Source organism: Pollicipes pollicipes, unplaced genomic scaffold (genome assembly GCF_011947565.3).
Source record: "Pollicipes pollicipes isolate AB1234 unplaced genomic scaffold, Ppol_2.1 Scaffold_3087;HRSCAF=3621_pilon_pilon_pilon, whole genome shotgun sequence".
Taxonomy (NCBI): Eukaryota; Metazoa; Arthropoda; class Thecostraca; order Pollicipedomorpha; family Pollicipedidae; genus Pollicipes; species Pollicipes pollicipes.
In genome coordinates, this window is record NW_023596225.1 from 9075382 (window position 1) to 9092633 (window position 17252).

At 57.7% G+C, this 17252-nt stretch overlaps 1 protein-coding gene across 2 annotated transcripts; it reads right to left on the reverse strand.

The window, feature by feature from the left end:
* Window positions 1-811: 811 nt before the first annotated feature.
* Window positions 812-17130, reverse strand: Tnpo (transportin 1). Of its 2 annotated transcripts, none has more exons than XM_037212347.1 (18): window positions 16943-17130; window positions 15333-15408; window positions 13685-13834; window positions 13168-13274; window positions 12271-12407; window positions 11509-11713; window positions 10878-11057; window positions 8829-9018; window positions 8249-8401; window positions 7364-7536; window positions 6549-6968; window positions 5937-6183; window positions 4940-5038; window positions 4239-4334; window positions 3708-3783; window positions 3093-3267; window positions 2510-2632; window positions 812-2045 (listed from the first exon to the last, which is right to left on the reverse strand). In XM_037212347.1, exons 1-17 carry the CDS (start codon window positions 17069-17071, stop codon window positions 2525-2527), a joined length of 2721 nt encoding a protein of 906 aa, XP_037068242.1. In that variant the 5' UTR covers window positions 17072-17130; the 3' UTR covers window positions 812-2045; window positions 2510-2524. The 2 variants fall into 2 exon arrangements, with proteins under 2 accessions (XP_037068242.1, XP_037068244.1); XM_037212349.1 differs by lacking the exon at window positions 812-2045 and adding an exon at window positions 2153-2179.
* Between the last annotated feature and the right edge of the window lie 122 nt (window positions 17131-17252).

The following is a 17252-nucleotide window of genomic DNA, read 5'->3' on the forward strand; positions in this document are numbered from 1 at the left end:
CTGCGAAATGAGATGATGATAAATAATGCTTTACCTTATCTCTTTATTAGAACGCCCACTGACATAACATAAAATGAACAAAAGGCGGGAGAAATAGGAATATAGCATTCGGCCATTGCATCTAGGTCAGCCTGATCACGCAACCCATCGTACAACGGGGGTGCCGGTAGTGTAGTGGTTCACGCGTGTGCGTTAACCACCTGCGCGTCTGGGAAACCAGAGGTACGGGGTTCGATTCCCCGCGGTGCCGCCCCTTCCTGCCATGGTGAGAGGCAGGCGACGCCAATATCAGCAGCTGAGAGCGGCCCAGTTGTACCCGCTAATGGCGCCCGCTCTTCGGGTACGCAGACAAACACGGCTCGCCTCTTCCCGCACGAAACGGGCGGAACACAGGAGCCGGACAGCAGGACACTGTCGGTTCAGCAGCTGTCCGACCAGCGGTACGCTCTCACCCCGGCGTGGCGCTCAGCCGAGCATTGCCCCGCGGCAGGGCCGGGTCAGCTCGTGTCGCGCCTCCAGCCGGTGGCGCCCGCCTCTGCACCAAAGAAAACCGCGACATCAAGCGGAACGAGGTCTCTTTATTTGCTAGTTAATCGCCAAACCTGGACACATCCTGCAGCTGACAGAGGGAGACGGAAATTTAGTCTCGGAACTTACAACAGAGAACGTCGAGCCTTATTGTATGCTTAGCGGCTACCCCCTCCGGCCCGCCCCATCCCGCTGATTTTCCCGTGGGCTGCCCCCCGACCCCCACCCCCTGGGACCCGTTTGGCGACACCATGCCTCAAAATTTGCCTTAAAATACCCCGACCAGCCCTGCTGACAGCAGCCTGCCAGCAGCGAGGACGAAAGCTTATTCAAGTCACGCGCGCACACATTCCTAAGCGTAAAATCACATGACCTGAGCACCGCGGCCCGCCCGGTCATCGCGGCGCTCCTATCACAGGACTATCGGAACATACACGTGTGGAATAGTTACATCTACAGGTAACCGACGACGATTACTTGAAACACGTAGAAAGCATGCTGAGGCATCGCAAGGCAAGTGCACAATCACGTCTGTAACAATGCCTACACACAGGCGTTTGTACAGGAACTAGTAATATGAGGCACGACGGGTGCGCGCGCCGGCGGCCGGGCGCACGCCCGCCCTGTCGCGCGCACATCCACGCGCATGCGAGTGTTACGTGTGAGCGGCTGCGCCTACCGGTGAGCCCGTCCGGGTGTGCAGGTCTGAGGGGAAAGGGTAGCCGGCCGGCGGGCCGGCGGTGGTACCGCGCCACCCCACCCCGCGAGAGAGCGCGCGAGAGCTGAGTTTCCGGCCCCACCCCGCGACGCGACGAGACAGCGTACCGAACTCGCGACCGACCGACCCACAGCGACAAAATGACAAATAAAAAATACGCTCATGCACGCAGTCAACATAAATACACGTGAACGACGAGTCCCTGAAATACGTTAAAACACGAGCGTTCGGCGACCTATCACAGTACGACGACGCGTCGGATCCGACGGCACGCGCAACGCGACGACGGTAGAAACGATACCGGACGGCCGGCGACGGCGGCGGCGCGCGATCCGCCGCGCGCAGAATGGAACAACCAAACGCGACTATGGTACAGATTTGGCCCGCGAACACTGAACCGCTCGAACGTCATCACAGCCAAGGCACTTCAGCACTGGTAAGCGGGAGCGTTGTGCCGGCCTGGCCGCGCGCGCGATCCCCGGCCCGCGAAGTCCGCGCCCCACCCCACCCCACCCGGCGGTTAGTGGCGGGGGCTGCTCACCCTACACATCAGGCACACGCGCGCGCGTGCGCGTCGGAGGAGACTAAAACACGCAGCCGAGTTCCAGCCGGCAACATCGGGAGAGCAGAGGAGACACGCCGTCTATACATAGGTGCGACAGCCGTCCCGCGCGCCGGGACAGCCGCAGCCGGTGTCTTAACATAGCGCCGCGATCCCTCCCCGTCCAGGTCTGATATGTCGCCCCCACACCGCCCTCCCAGGCGGCGCGCCGTCGGCGGCCGCCTACATTTGAGATACCTGCCGGCAGAGGGCGACGGCGGTCAGCGGTCAACGGTCCGCGAGGCCCTGCTGACGGCGGCGTCGCAGCATGTGGCACGATGCGCCACAGCGGCGCCTGTCATCTGGACCAAGATGCCCGAGGGTGAAGCTCCCTACAGAGAACCATCACGAAAGAGAGGCAAACATGAAACTTGCATGCAATCTTAAAAGAAAGCTTCGTGTGGGAACATGCATGAGACTTCATTCCTTGAACATCGCATACATTAACCTCTATTCAGGCAATGCACAGACAAGTGAATGAACGACGCAGCATCGCTAACCCTCGTCAACATCAGGCACGGAAGCGCCACATTACAGTACGTTAGAGCCGAACACGCCTGGGCTGAGCACGCTGGGGGACACGGCACTCCGTCCAGCGCGGCACCCCCCACAGAACCACCCTCAGTGACAGCGGCGGCGGCGGCAGCCGGCCAGGCACTCACCTAACAGCACGCGCCTCACACATTGTAGTTGACGGCCAGCCGCTCCTTCAGCATGGGCGGGAACTGGTCGCTGAACCGGCGCCAGTTCTCCTCGCCCACCTGGTCCTTGAAACTGTGCAGGATCTGACGGCAACCCCGGAGCGAGCGGTCAGGCCACGCGGCACAGCTGCAAACGGTCCCCAGCCGCGGCTCGCGGCGAGACCGGGGGACTGGGGCGCTCGCCAGAACCGGGCCAGGGCCAGCTGCTGATCTGGCGACGTGCTGGCTGGCCTCTGGATATGGTGTGAATTTATCCGGTTCTTTAGGTCATTTCAGAGCTTTGGGGCTAAGGCAAGATATACGGGTAGCATAACTCTGCAGCGACCTTGCCTGCCGCCAAAGCACGACCTGACTCGTCACAGCATTCCACGGCATGGTGAGCGAGCCACTGCGGACACTAGAACGACGGCCAGAGTCGGGACGGCTCCGGCGAGCTCTGGCAATGGCAGCAGACACCGGCGCCGAGAGCGCGCAGCTCAAGAGGCAACACTTGACGCGGGGGGCCAGCGCGTGGACCACGCGGGCGCCGACGCCGTCCACTCACGTGGTGGAACATCTCCTTGAGGTCGGGTTTGGGGTTGACCCAGCTGGCGACGGCGTCGCAGAAGAAGATGAAGTCAGAGATCACGCCGCTCGGGTTGAGCGTGATCATGTGGCACACGCCACGGAAGGCCGAGTCCTTCTCCTCGTTGTCGCGGATGTTGCGCAACGAGGTGCACCTGACGCCAGGTCAGGTCAGGTCAGGTCAGGTCAAGGCGTGGTGCGACGGATCCCGCCGGCGAATGTGACCATCTATGCGAGTGAAATTCAATGGCCCAATGCACTATGAGGAAGTCCACTTCACTAACACGTCAAGATGCATCGAGCGATTCGTACTTTAGCACATTATTTTGTCGTTCTCCGCGTCGCGACGTGCCGAATCCCACATACACGCATGGTTTATTTAAGCAAATGAGAATGGCAAATGAACATATTAATACCATATAGCCAATTATACCCAGGCACTAGTACACTTCTGCAAACAAGTCAAAAAGATCTCCTCATTCTAAACCAAACCAGAGCTCGAGCAAACCGATATGTAGTAGGCCGGCGCCCGACAACAAGCAACCAGCTCGGCAAACCCGTGAAACGTAGGAGAAGAGATCCAAAAATAACGCACCACTGGCGAATGAAGTGCTGCAAATGCGGCGCCACCTCCTTGGGACAGACAAGCCCCATCCGACCAATAGTTATGGCTACAACCGACCGGAAAAGAAAGAAAAAACGCACACGTTTACAAACTACAACTCATACACAACAACGGCAAAACTCTAAACGAACGCCGCCAAAGTCATTGGTTACATGATTACCGAAATCAATAAAATCAGCCGTTCGATTTAAGTGAAGCGGACATTGCTGAACGGCGACTACAAGCAGAACTGGTGAAAACCAAGAGGCAAACACGCGACGCAGTTGGCACGTACGACAGCATCAATACCAAGCAGTGATCTGCGGCAATAAGTATACAAGCATCTCACACTCTTCCACATCAGATGAGTGCCATGAGTCAAATTTAAGTCGCAAAAATTGTACATGTCACTATATCATCAAGTTTGAGCGACATTCCCACACAGGTTACCAGTGTTACTGTATTATGTGCGGCACCCCGCGCCAGGTGGCGGGGGCTCCCGAGGTCTGCGACCCAGCTCACCCGTGTTCTCGAGAAGCGTTTTCGGCGTGTTGGGACGATTGATGATCAGGATCAGCTGGGGCAGCACGATCGGCACGTACGCCTGCATATCAGCACCTGCCGAGCACGTGCGCGCCGTCTCAGCAAGGCGCGAGCCCCCGCCGCCAGCCCGCCCGCAGCGCTCCGACACCAAACGTCTCGCGCACGACGGCCAATCAAAACGACAGCACGAACTGACGTCAGATGAACACACGCGAACCGCGCAAGAGGGCGCAACCACTCAGTGATGCAGGCGGACTACCCGGGACTGCAGAACAATGGCGCGGCGAAGGACCACGGACACCGCACCGCCGCGGGAGCCGCGGCGCCGGGCGCCCGGTACACACCCATCTTAACGGGAGCCGCGGCGCCGGGCGCCCGGTACACACCCATCTTAACGGGAGCCGCGGCGCCGGGCGCCCGGTACACACCCATCTTAACGGGAGCCGCGGCGCCGGGCGCCAGGTACACACCCATCTTAACGGGAGCCGCGGCGCCGGGCGCCAGGTACACACCCATCTTAACGGGAGCCGCGGCGCCGGGCGCCAGGTACACACCCATCTTAACGGGAGCCGCGGCGCCGGGCGCCAGGTACACACCCATCTTAACGGGAGCCGCGGCGCCGGGCGCCAGGTACACACCCATCTTAACGGGAGCCGCGGCGCCGGGCGCCCGGTACTCACCCATCTTAACGGCGATCTCGCCGATGGCCCAGGTGGCGTTGTTGCAGACCGAGATCAGCTCCGGGTTCAGGTTCTGCGCCAGGCTGTTGAGGAAGTCGGCTGCCGAAGGACGGCTGGGGTTAGAGCGGGCCCGAGCGGGGTTAGAGCGGGCCCGGGCGGGGTCAGAGCGAGCCCGAGCGGGTCAGAGCAGGCCGGGCGGGGTCAACGGCCCAGGCGGGGTCAGAGCGAGCCCGAGCGGGTCAGAGCAGGCCGGGAGGGGTCAACGGCCCGGGCGGGGTCAGAGCAGGCAGGGCGGCCCGGGCGAGGTCAGAGCAGTCCAGATCAGGTGTGGGTTCAAGCGGGACCGGGGCAGGCCGGCCGGAGTTAGAGGGGGCTGGCCGGGGTTAGAGCGGGTCAGAGCGGGCCGGGGCGGGCCGGCCGGAATTAGAAGGGGCTGGCCGGGGCGGGCCGGGCCGGGACGGGGCGGGATGGGGCGAGACGCGGCGGGGCGGGCCGGGGCGGGCCGGCCGGAGTCAGAGGGGGCCGGCCGGGGTTAGAGCGGGTTAGAGCGGGCCAGGGAGGGCCGACCGCCAGTCATCAGCGGCGCCCCCGCCCACGTCCGCCAGAACAACGCTCGGGTCACGTGAGGCAGCTCATTTCACTTCACGCCATAGCTGGGGCCATATTAGCACATTACGGACAGGTTTCTGCAAATCCGTACTGTCACGCAATGCAAGATCTGAATGCACATCGCGTCTTGCGTTACTAACAAATAGCGTTAAAAGTGACGGCGTGAGAACTCGGACCCTCGGCAGATTTGGTGCCCTGCCGGCTGCACGCCAAGCGGTTACTCTCCCGAGCGTCGGTGGCACGGAGGGCTAACTCCTGCAGCTGGTGCCCGAGGCCACCACCGGCGCTTGACACGCCGGCTGCCGGAGCGACCGTGTCATGACAGCACGGCCAGCGGCGCGCAGCAGCCACGCATCGATCGGCGATTCCCCGGCGTCGCCCCACTCACCGATGCACGGCACCACATGCTGGAAGCAGGCCTTGGTGAGGTCACCGAGCAGCGCGAAGCTGCTCTGGCGCACTTCCGGCATGAAGTCCTGCATAGACTGGTACAACAGCTGCATCAGGTTGGACGATTTGATGAGCGGTTCGATGTGCGCGCCCAGCCCCTCGGCCAGGCCCGACAGCAGGTCCAGCGCCACAATCATGAAGTCCTTGTCGGGCGCGTCCACCTGCTGGGGGTTCTGCTGGTTCGCCTGCGGATGACACGGCGCCTGAGAGGCGTCGCCTTTCGCCGGAGCCACAAAGTGGTGCGCCCGACAGATCGCGCACGACCGCGCGGCCCCGGCCGGGTGTATCACGCGCGCGCGCGCGGCGCCCGGCCGAGCCCTGGTACGAGACGGGAGTCTGTGGACGCTTAGCTGAGTGGCAGATACGAGGCAGGAGTGCGCAGCCACCACATGTCCCGGGAGCCTCACTGGATGACTCGGAAAGGCAATCACGTGAGACAACCCGCGTCCCAGAGCCACACCCACAAAGTTCACTCCACAACCATGCACGAGCGAGCCGCGGTGCGGCCGACTGTGGCCCCTGAGCGGGCGGCGCCGGGCCGGCCACGTACCACGGTGTGGTTGATGGTCTGCTCCACCAGCGAGACGCAGCGCCGGAACACGGGCTCGGCGTACGGCAGGAAGCCGCTCTGCAGCGCCGTGGCAACGCTCGAGAGGCACTCGAGCAGCGGGAACAGGTCCTTATCCTCGTCCTTGAGCACGTTCCACTTGACGATGAGCGGCGGCATGAGCATGTCGATGTACTCGGGCTTGTTCAGGTGAACGCCGACAGAGTCCGCCAGCGTGCCGATGGCGTCGTACAGAATCAGCAGGTTCTTGGCCTGGTACTTGCTGAAGGCGTACACGAGCGTCTGCAGGATGAAGCCGAGGTAGGGCACCAGCTCCGTGCACGCCTCCTCCTCGAGCGTGGCGAACGCCGAGCACGCCGCCTCCTGCACCTTCTTGTTCGGGTCCAGGATGCGCTTGAGCAGCTGCGGAGACAAGCGCGCGGCGTGAGGGCGGACGACGGCGGGGCGCAGACGCCGCCGGACAGCGCGCCTCGTCGCCACAAAGCAGCGAGGCGGCGACCGTGCGGGGGACGCCCGAACGGTCCGTGTTTCACAACGGGAAAGCGCTGAGCACGAGTACGACAGCCGGCGCCAAGGCTGTTTAACTATGTCCGACTGAATTCATCCCCACGCCTCCCTATTCAACCCAATCCCCTCACGATAAAAACGCACGCAATCCTCTCCCCTCAACCCCACAGCCCGCAGCCGGCGCCACCGATCCAGCGCCAGGCGACAGGGTGCGAGTCGTGTCCACAGCGGCGCAGCCCGCCAGAGCTGCGGCCCGCCAGGCACCATCTGCCCGGCGGCGCCGCACCCACCTCGGCCATGAGCGGCTTCAGGTACTGCTCGTGCGGCTGCTGCACCACCCAGTGCGAGTAGCGGCTGAGTGTCCAGCAGGTGATGGAGCGCACCAGCGCCTTCTTGTCCGACAGCGAGTTGATGAGGTACGGCACGATCTCCGGCAGGTGCGGGATCATGCCGCCCATGCAGCCTGTCCGGGGGCCGACGGGTCAGCCCGCCGCACGCGCCGCCATGCGCGGCATACACACCAGTCATGCGGGTCCAGCTCTCACGACGGCCGCCCAGTCACACAGCATCCCAGCTTTGGAGAAGGCGGGTGGAAGGTACCACCTAAACGGGAAATAGTGTTCTGCTCTCACCCCCATTATATCCTCTCTTTTTCCATTGACAATGGGCAGAACGGTATGCTGGAATGATAACCGATAATCAGTCGCTCCCATCCCTTCTAAGTTTTAACTCACCTCCCCATCCTCTTTCTCTCCAGCTGGATTGTCCTCTCATGTCTCATGTCCCTGACGTACACTGCACTTTAGAACACAAGGAACCTGTCCCACCCGCCATCACAGCCAGGGCCGTGCCTCAACCGCCATCAGTCAGGGACGTGCCCCACGCGCCGTCAGAGTCAGGGACGTGCCCCACGCGCCATCAGAGTCAGGGACGTGCCCCACGCGCCATCAGAGCCAGGGACGTGCCCCACGCGCCATCAGAGTCAGGGACGTGCCCCACGCGCCATCAGAGTCAGGGACGTGCCCCACCCGCCATCAGAGCCAGGGACGTGCCCCACCCGCCATCAAGGTCAGGGACGTGCCCCACTCGCCATCAGAGTCGCGAACAGCCGACAACCGCTCCCATCGGCCCAAGCGCCCATAGCTCGACCCAGCCGGCAGCCAACACCCGCCTACCTTCGGCGATGGCTCCCAGTGCCAGAATGCCCGACTCCTTGACCACCCACTCCTGGTGGAAGAGCGTCTCCTTCAGGATGGGCAGCAGCACAGGCAGCAGGTCGCCGTGGAACACGTTGGCCAGCACGTCCAGGGCGGCGGCGCTACACTTCCCTGCGGGTGCGGGCGCACAGGCTCAGCACAGCCGTCAGGCCCGACGGCGGCCGGTGCGTACGGCTGGAAAGAACCAATCTGGTGACTTCGCTTCGAGGCCAGGGTCCCCGAAACCACACAACGCCTGCGGACAACGGCCACACCGACCCTGGGCTCAGTCGAAACATCGAACTCCGTCTCCACCAGGGGGTTTCCATTGCGGTGAACGCTCTGGCCCCTGAAGTGTTGCCAAATATGACGGGGAGTCCTAAATCTCTGCACATCATTGACCAAGGTGCCAGCGTAAGGGTGGCGCAGGCCCCTTTCTTCCGTGAACGCCAGACCCCCGCTCCAGTTACAGGGTGTTCTGCCCTAGCCTCCACATCGGACCCCTGCCCGGCGCGAGGGCGAGGGCGGTGCTCTCCGCCCGTCGCCGGCCGACACTGACTCAGGTTCCAGTCGGAGAGCGAGCCCTCCTCGTCGTATCCGTCGTCGGCGTCGTCGGCGTCCTCCAGGCCGCTGCTGGCCTCGCCGGCGCCGTTGCTCTCGTGCTCCACTTGGTGGGTGCGCGAGCGGTGAAAGCGCGGCCGAATGTCCTCGTCCCGGTCCGGCACCATCGCGTCCTCCTCCACGTCACCCTGCCAGACGGCCGCCCGCCGGTCAGCGCACGGCGCTCCGAGCAGACCTCAGGTGTCCAGAATCCGCTCCCGATGCGGCACACTGTCGCGGCCGCCGCTTCCAGGAGCGCACGAATGTTCATTCCGATGCCGTTTACAGTCGCACGCGTCTGTAAATAGTCCCCTGCCCCCCCCCCCCCCCCCCCCTCCCCCCCAGACGTCGGGCTCGGCATGCGTCAAGTCTGTCGCCAGTGTACCGGTGTCAGTCCCAGAGTATCAGTCACGTGGGACCCGACACCAGCCAGTGCGTTGTTCACAACACTCACCAGTCACGAGCACAGCACCGAACGCGGAGCAGTGATCCCGGGCCGGCACTTACCACCGCGGACCGCCCCACACAACACGAACTGGACGTGCAGACATAGCACATGCCCACCACCGGACGGCGGAGACGAAGGATCGAGGTGGCGCACGAGCTCCCTTTACGCCCCACCAGCCATCCATCAAACGCCCACGTCGGCCGCGCTAACGTCAAGTCGAGAAGTCTGCACACGGCGGTCACGGCTCGGTTCCCGGCGCTGCCCGCTGGGACCCGAGTGGGCGGACAGCGAGCGGACCCGGACTCCCGTCCCGGCGGACGGTGGAGAGGAGAGCCGCACCAAGGCCAGCGGGCACCTAGTCGCAGGACGCGGTGATGACGGGCCAAAGGGCGCGCGCACCAGCCAGGAGTTGTGTCGAGGTAGAGGGGCAGGGTTAAAGGAGCTCGCATGACGTGTAGGCGATCAGGACACCTGAGAATTACTGCAAAGACCTCCAAGGCGACTTAGCCCCCCCCCCCCCCCCACCCGCTTACCTCACAGTGGTGTTACGAAACGCCACAGAAACATGTGCTTTCCTTCAAGTCTTTCCCACTGCCAACGTTTTTGACCTCACTCCATCTTAGCCACTTAGCGCCTATCGTGTTTTGACCCGTGTACCCGAGCAGTAATTCCACACCCTTCTGTCGCTTATCAAGCCGACTGTCGGCCATATCTTCTCGAATAATGGCACGCCAGTTTTCCCTTGTGAGCGGCCATAACTAAAGCGACCAACTAATAAAATCGATAGAGCAATGAGACATCCAAAATTGCTCAGCGACCTGCACTGCAATACATTCGTCGAAGCGCAACTAAATCACTCCCCCTAGAGGCACACCTGTCACTTTTTACACGTCAATAAAATCCCACCGCGTTCCCGACCTAACTCCCACTGTCAGCCACCCAAACTAGCGCTGACCATCAGGCTTCACAGCGGCCGACAGTCAAGCCATCGTTCCCGGGGCCCAAGGACCAGACACGCGCTATCAGCCCTCAGCGACGAGACAGGGGTCGGCCACACGCCATCAGCGGCGCGACAAGGGCCGGCCGCGGGCCACACACACACCATCAGCGACGCGACAGGGGTCGGCCACACGCCATCAGCGGAGTGACAGGGGCCGGCCGAGGGCCAGACACACGCCATCAGCGGCGCGACAGGGTCGGCCGTGAGCTAGACACACGCCATCAGCAGCGTGACAGGGGCCGGCCGTGAGCCAGACACACGCCATCAGCGGCGCGACAGGGCCGATCGTGAGCCAGACACACGCCATCGGCGGCGCGACAGGGCCGATCGTGAGCCAGACACACGCCATCAGCGGCGCGACAGGGCCGATCGTGAGCCAGACACACGCCATCGGCGGCGCGACAGGGCCGATCGTGAGCCAGACACACGCCATCAGCGGCGCGACAGGGCCGATCGTGAGCCAGACACACGCCATCGGCGGCGCGACAGGGCCGATCGTGAGCCAGACACACGCCATCGGCGGCGCGACAGGGCCGATCGTGAGCCAGACGCCGCCTCACCTTCAACAGGATGATGTCGAAGTCGGAGTACTTCATGCCGCGCACCAGCACCGGTATGAGCCGGTTGAGGTGGGGCGCCAGCGCCTCCTTGCATACGGGCTCCTCGGCCAGCGAGAGCCAGAACTCGCACGCCTCGATGGCCACCGTCTCGTCCGGGTCCTGGGTCCGCAGCAGCATGTACTGCCGGCCGGCGGGGCGGGGGGTCAGGGACGGCACCGCACCGCACAGAAGGCTATACAGAGAGCGCTGCGGTGTGCCAAGCACGAAAGGGTAGTGTTTGCAACATTCTGGACGCTTCTGAACAGAATGCAGGCTTTTTTACGACTGAGATGTGTTTCATTAATACCCGAGTACGACGCGTGGATCTCTCGCAAGCCGCCTTTAGCTGACAACAAAACGTCCAAATTTTCCTCAGTTATCACCTCCATCCCATTTTCAGCACGGGCACATGCGCCGGCTACGGCCAGGGCCGCATCTGCAGCCGAGGCCGGTCAGTTAGCGCCGCTGCCCAGCCGGGCACAAGCCGGTTCGTCACAGCCGGCTGGCCAGCGGGCTGCCGGCGCCAGAGGCGCCGACCCCAGCTCCGCGCACCCCGCCGGGCCGCCGGGCCTGGCACCGGGCGCACGCTCACCTCGATGATGTTGTTCATGTGCGGGATGAGCCGGTCCATGCGCACCTCCACCAGCATCACCAGCGCGCGGCACACGTTCTTGCGCACCTCGGCGTCCTCGTCGGCCGCCAAGTGGAACAGGTTTTCCACGAACGTGTCGATGTTCACCATCAGCGCCTGGGTCCGGTTGATGATGAACGGGTTGACGCAGGCGATGGCGTGCGACCTAGCAGCAACCGGGAGTCAGGGGTCAGTGGGTCATCGAGGCCAGTGGATCATTGACGTCAGTGGGTCATTGGGGTCGTCGGGGTCATCAGAGTCAGGGGTCATATGGGCCAGAAGATCATAGTTTCATGGGTCATTGGGGTCATTGGGGTCGGCCGTCATATGGACCAGGGCATCATAGTTTCATGGGTCATAGGGTCCGGGCCACCGGCGTGTTGAACCTTCCATTCTCCATATCCAACCGGAGCCTACTAAATCACAGGTGGCATGCTCCTAAGCTACGAATGGCTGAGTGGCGAAATAATCAAGCACTTACCGCGTCAGTTATACGGATGCGGAGCAGGCGCTTCGCGTGCTTTTTAACGAGAATGACACGTAAAGCAACTCAATCAAATTGCGGGCCGGGAGCTGAGCATGAATTATGGATGCCAATGCTGCCACCACACGCCACCCCTTTATCAGAAACGAGCCCCCATCCAAGCCAAACAAATCCGACATGTCCCCTGGCCGGCCACCAGATCATCCACGCCGGCCGGGGTCAGCTGGCCGGCGGCTCACCGGATCTTTGGACTGTTGTGCCTGACAAACTGCAGGAACTTGGGAATCAGCACGTTGAGCGGTCGGTCGGGCAGCGCCTCGCTGTCCAGCATCTCGGTCGAGTCCTCGCAAATCTTCTGCAGCGCTCCGAAAGCTCCCTGGAACGGCGGTGAACGTCACACCTAGGCGCGCCACCACGCCGTCACTGCGATGGGCACTGACCTCTTGCCGAATTGTCTCCGTCCATATGTCACGAACTCTGCTCCTTTGCTCAAGGATGTGACAGCCTGCTTGATGGGACTGTTGCGGGACAGCTATTTTGAAAGCCTCTTTGTAATTCTGCATGCCAGCTGTGCGGACTTCGTCTGAATACAAAGTGCCGTAAGGATGATTTACCAGCATTCATAATGCTTAACTACTGACTGTTTACCCTTGACTGTCAGAGTGGTTCAAATTTTGCGTTCTCCAATTCCGAGCCCCACACAAGACAAAAACCAACTGCGACGAGACGGCGACCGCGGCTAGCATAAGTGACGTCACACCGGCAAAACGACATATCCCAGAGGCGGAGCGGTAACGTCACAGCGGCAGAGCAGCAACATGACACCGGCAGAACGGCGACGTCCCAGCGCCAGGGCGGTGCCATCTCAGCGGCAGCCCAGTGTCGTTACAACAGCAGAGCGGCAGCACCACCCCAGCGGAGCGATGACGTCACACAGAGAAGATCAGACCGGCACGCGAGCCCGCCGGCCGTGCAGCCGCCGCCTTCCGAGAACCGTTAGCGAACTCCGACAGCCTATAAATGGCACGCGCCTCTCCGGAAGAGGAGGGGGCGACCGACTCCCGGTAGCCATAGAGAGGCGAGCAATCGATGCCGGGCTCCGGACGCGCTCGGCCGGCCGCCGGCGCCACCCGTACCTCGCACACGTTGTAGTCCTCCGAGTCGAGCAGATTGCACAGCTGGGGAAGCAGCTCCGGCCACGACGTCAGCTCGCCCTTCTGCGTGATCGTCGTGATTAAAATACCTGCAGCGGGCCGGGCGGCGTCGGTCACGGGTCAGAGGTCACGGCCAGACGGGCCGACACGGAGCCGCGGCGGGGGCGGGCTCCACACGGAGGGCAGTGTCGGCCCACTGAGACGACACCCCGATGGCGAAGCGATCGGGACAACATGTCTTCTGATCATCAGGCGGCAAACGTGCCGTGAGGAAGCCACCCGTCCTATGCCCAACGTGCTTGACACCCATGGTTTTGTTTTTGTGTGGAACAAACTCAAGTTGCCATATAACAAAGGGATCATAATGCTCAGGGCATTGCTCAGAACATGCCATCTCAATTACTGATCAGCCGCAGATACCAGCACATGATGATGTCACCACAGTGAACATATTTCTTGTGGAATCTTAACTTGGTGCATTTGTAATGAAGCCACTTACCTATGGTGGCCCTGATAAGGGGCGAAGGGTCTCCTATTGCGTTCAAGCATTCCTGCTTGATAAAGTTGGCCACCTGAGGTGGCAGCTTCTGAAAGTATGTCCGAACGTTGTTCTTGAGTATCAGCCCACTGAGTGACCGAGTAGCTTCATCTGAAACACAAGAATCATGAGTGCTTCAGAATGATCATTGTTCATCACAATCTGGACCATCACCATCTCGATGACTATGTGTATCTTGGCATGTTTTCCTCTCTTGTTAAGGGATCTTCTCAGACAATGGTCTTCCATAGTCACTGACTTCACTAACTCTCTGCAGAATGATCAGCCTTGCACGACCACTGACAAGCATCATAAAATAATATTTAGCCAACCTCACTAGTATCTGTAGCCTTCACACACTGTCTCAAAATGGCATCATTATAAATTATTCTGATTTCACTACCACTTTCCCCACCCACACATTGCTTTCTCACAATCACTTTCACCATACAGCATCATGTTGTGCATAACTGCATAGCCAGTCATTGGATAATGTGCTGTTTCTGAGACAACACAATTAATGAAGCCAAAAGTGAACCCCCTGCTGCATTCAGCACACAAATCTGTTTGCAATCAACATTAAACATTCTCCAAGCACTTTCTCATCCTATCAGCCATCACCTTCATTGACTCAACAAATGGCAGCCCAAAAATCAGCCATTACCTAACCAGCCTAAACATCTGCCATTACCTAACCTAGTGCATCACCCATTTGGTGAAACTTCTGAACAAGTAATGCAATCCATTATATATATTTGTATAAATCATCACAGCTAGCAATCCATTATATATATTTGTATAAATCATCACAGCTAAACAAGCCAATGACTGCTGCAAAGCTGAGCACCATATGGTCATGCAGCCAAGGTGCCAGAAAGCCCCATTACTATGACTGGCAGTGGCTCATCAAATGTCATTGGCCACACACATAACACAAATGAACAATTTCTGTGCTCCCAAACACTACTGATCTTGGATCATCATCACCTCTTTGTTCATCTTCTTTACTGTAAACCACCACTTTGTTCTCATGAGCAATCAAACCCAAATGAACAGACAAAATGGGGCATTACCACCATCCCTGCAATTCAGCCACAAATCCATACTGGTTAATAAGGTCTGACAGCAAAAAGCATGCACCTTCAGAGAGCACTAGCCACATACAAAGTTAAGCTAATACCGAATTATATCACACACACCAGGGCAGCTTCATGATAAGTTTTCATACATCATCTGGTCCCACAACTGAGCATCTATTCCCAGTTGCCACTCCAACCAACCAGTGCAAGGAGACCCACTACAATCAGCAAGCACAGCTTATAATACAATGCTATGAACCAAATCAGGTGAGGACAATGACGGTACCAATGACACTGTTCTGACAGCAGATGATCTGCACCACCAAGGCTGTCAGTGTCAACTGTGCCCATGCTTTAACAGAAGTCAGGCATTCTAACTAAATCACTAAAAGCCACATCTGCTGAATTCTTATTTTGCTGAACCACTAGTTCAAATGTTCAACAATCATGCAAACAGCTTTAAAAGGCATGAACTACAAAAAAGGCACAGATGTGTGAGTAACAAGCAGGTGCTGAGTGGCCACACTTACCCTCAGTCTTCAGCTTTGTGAGAACAAATACCAAGAAGTTGTTGAAGTCTGGGTACTTGTTAAGCTCTTCAAGTCTCTGGAACCTGAGTTAAGGACATAACAAAGCTGGAGAAAAAAATGAATTCCCTTTTATTTGACATATCTTGATTATCACAATCATTCCTTAATGAAAAAGGAAGCAGCAAAAAAATACCCTAAGGTTCAGATGAACCCTCCCACAACAACAGCAAAAGTATATTTCAGTTAGGAGAATCTGCTAAGTTTATCAATAAAAAATATGGTGCCTCTGAGAACCAGTTAGGTACACATACATATTTTCCCATATTTTGGCAGAAACCTTCATAACAATATGTTGTGACTGCCATATATGCCTGCCAAAGGTCTTTTACCATCTCCTGTTAGGCAATGGAGAAAATCTTTGGCGCTGTTACCACACATGTTGATTTCATTCTATTTTTATTCTAGTCAAAAACAGCCCTCCCAAAAATGAAGGCTCCTGATGCAAAGGGACATATATACTGCCCCTCTGCAAAGGGGCATATTAACCACTAATCAATTCAGCGTGCTTTCACAAAACTGTAGCATGAAGTACAAAAGAAAGGATGTGTTCCCATTTTATGCAGCATGATTTTCTGCTGAGTGTGTTTTCCAGCCCCTTTCCAGGAGTACCTAGACAATGACATAATGAAATCCTCAAGTCAGTGATAGAACAATAGGATAATGCATGACAGTAAGGTAGAAGCACCTTGCTTAATTCAGCATGTACAGTAACAAAAATACTGAAGTACTTAGCACTGGAGTTTTTATGGCAGTGCATGCATCTTAAACAGTAATGAAACATATCACCAAAGTTCACTAATGTATAACCTGTGTTAAACACACTGGTGTTAAAGCATAAGCTACAGCAATCACTTCACAAACCACAGTCACTGCTCCACTCAAATATCAAACAATAGTTCATATAAACTGTCATGAGGTAAAATTTATAATGCTCTGAGTATTTAGGTTCAGAGAACTGAAAATGATGTTGACTTTCAGGACAAAATTATTGGTGAATCAGAAACCTTCTATAATTTTGGAATACTCCTTTGCAACAACATGTGAGATTGTTGCTTTGACTATATCTTTATAAATGGCACTGCATATCAAAAATGTTATGTAGCATTATGAAACAAATTGTTCATTTTACTGAAAAGTGGTAAAAATCATATTCTAGCCACAACTAAACACATGTTGGTGGAAAAACAGGTTATTGCACTCTCCATGATGTAGACTGAATAGAACCACATCATCAAAACATAATGCCACAATTTTATTTGTATAGCTACAATGAAACTACTACCATTACTCCAATAATAGACACAGATGACCACCCTAGTGAGTGAATGATAAATTCCAAAATACGATAGGCACAAAATGTGACAAAGATGACGCACATCAAAATTTTGAAATTCGGTGCCAGCCTCCGGCACATAATTTCTCAGATCTAGAGGGCTAACAGCTAATAAATGCTCCGCTCACCGTATATACATCATAACGCCTACATGACTAAGGCAGCCATCCTCTGAGGATGACGCAGTCCCTAGCAGTAAAAAAACACGAAAGGATACATGTTGCACAGCCGTCTGCGTTTCCGTATTAGGAGACTGGGATTCCTTCAACAACTGCAATATCTGCTTCAGGCCATCTTCACTTGGGTGCCACTCCATTTCCTGCGCGCAAACAGCTCCTTGAGTCATGATTTAACAAAGCGGCCTATCTCCCATCAATGCCCCACGCGTTGACTTCGTCTCCACAACAGGAGCCGCAGCTGACAAACAAGTGCGGAGAACTTGGCATAAAATGTACTCAAGAGCTTCTTCGATTAGCATTTTTTTGGTTGTTTTTTGTTAGATTATGGGGATAAAATAAAAAACTAAC

What these genes read in the sequence shown, in the direction of transcription:
- Tnpo (XM_037212347.1), bottom strand. Translation starts at nt 17,071, where the DNA reads ATGACTCAAGGAGCTGTTTGCGCGCAGGAAATGGAGTGGCACCCAAGT. An exon ending in ACTGGGAGCCATCGCCGAAG is followed by an intron (nt 7,537 to 8,248) that starts GTAGGCGGGTGT and finishes GCCCCCGGACAG; the next exon opens with GCTGCATGGGCGGCATGATC. An exon ending in TGAAGCCGCTCATGGCCGAG is followed by an intron (nt 6,969 to 7,363) that starts GTGGGTGCGGCG and finishes TTGTCTCCGCAG; the next exon opens with CTGCTCAAGCGCATCCTGGA.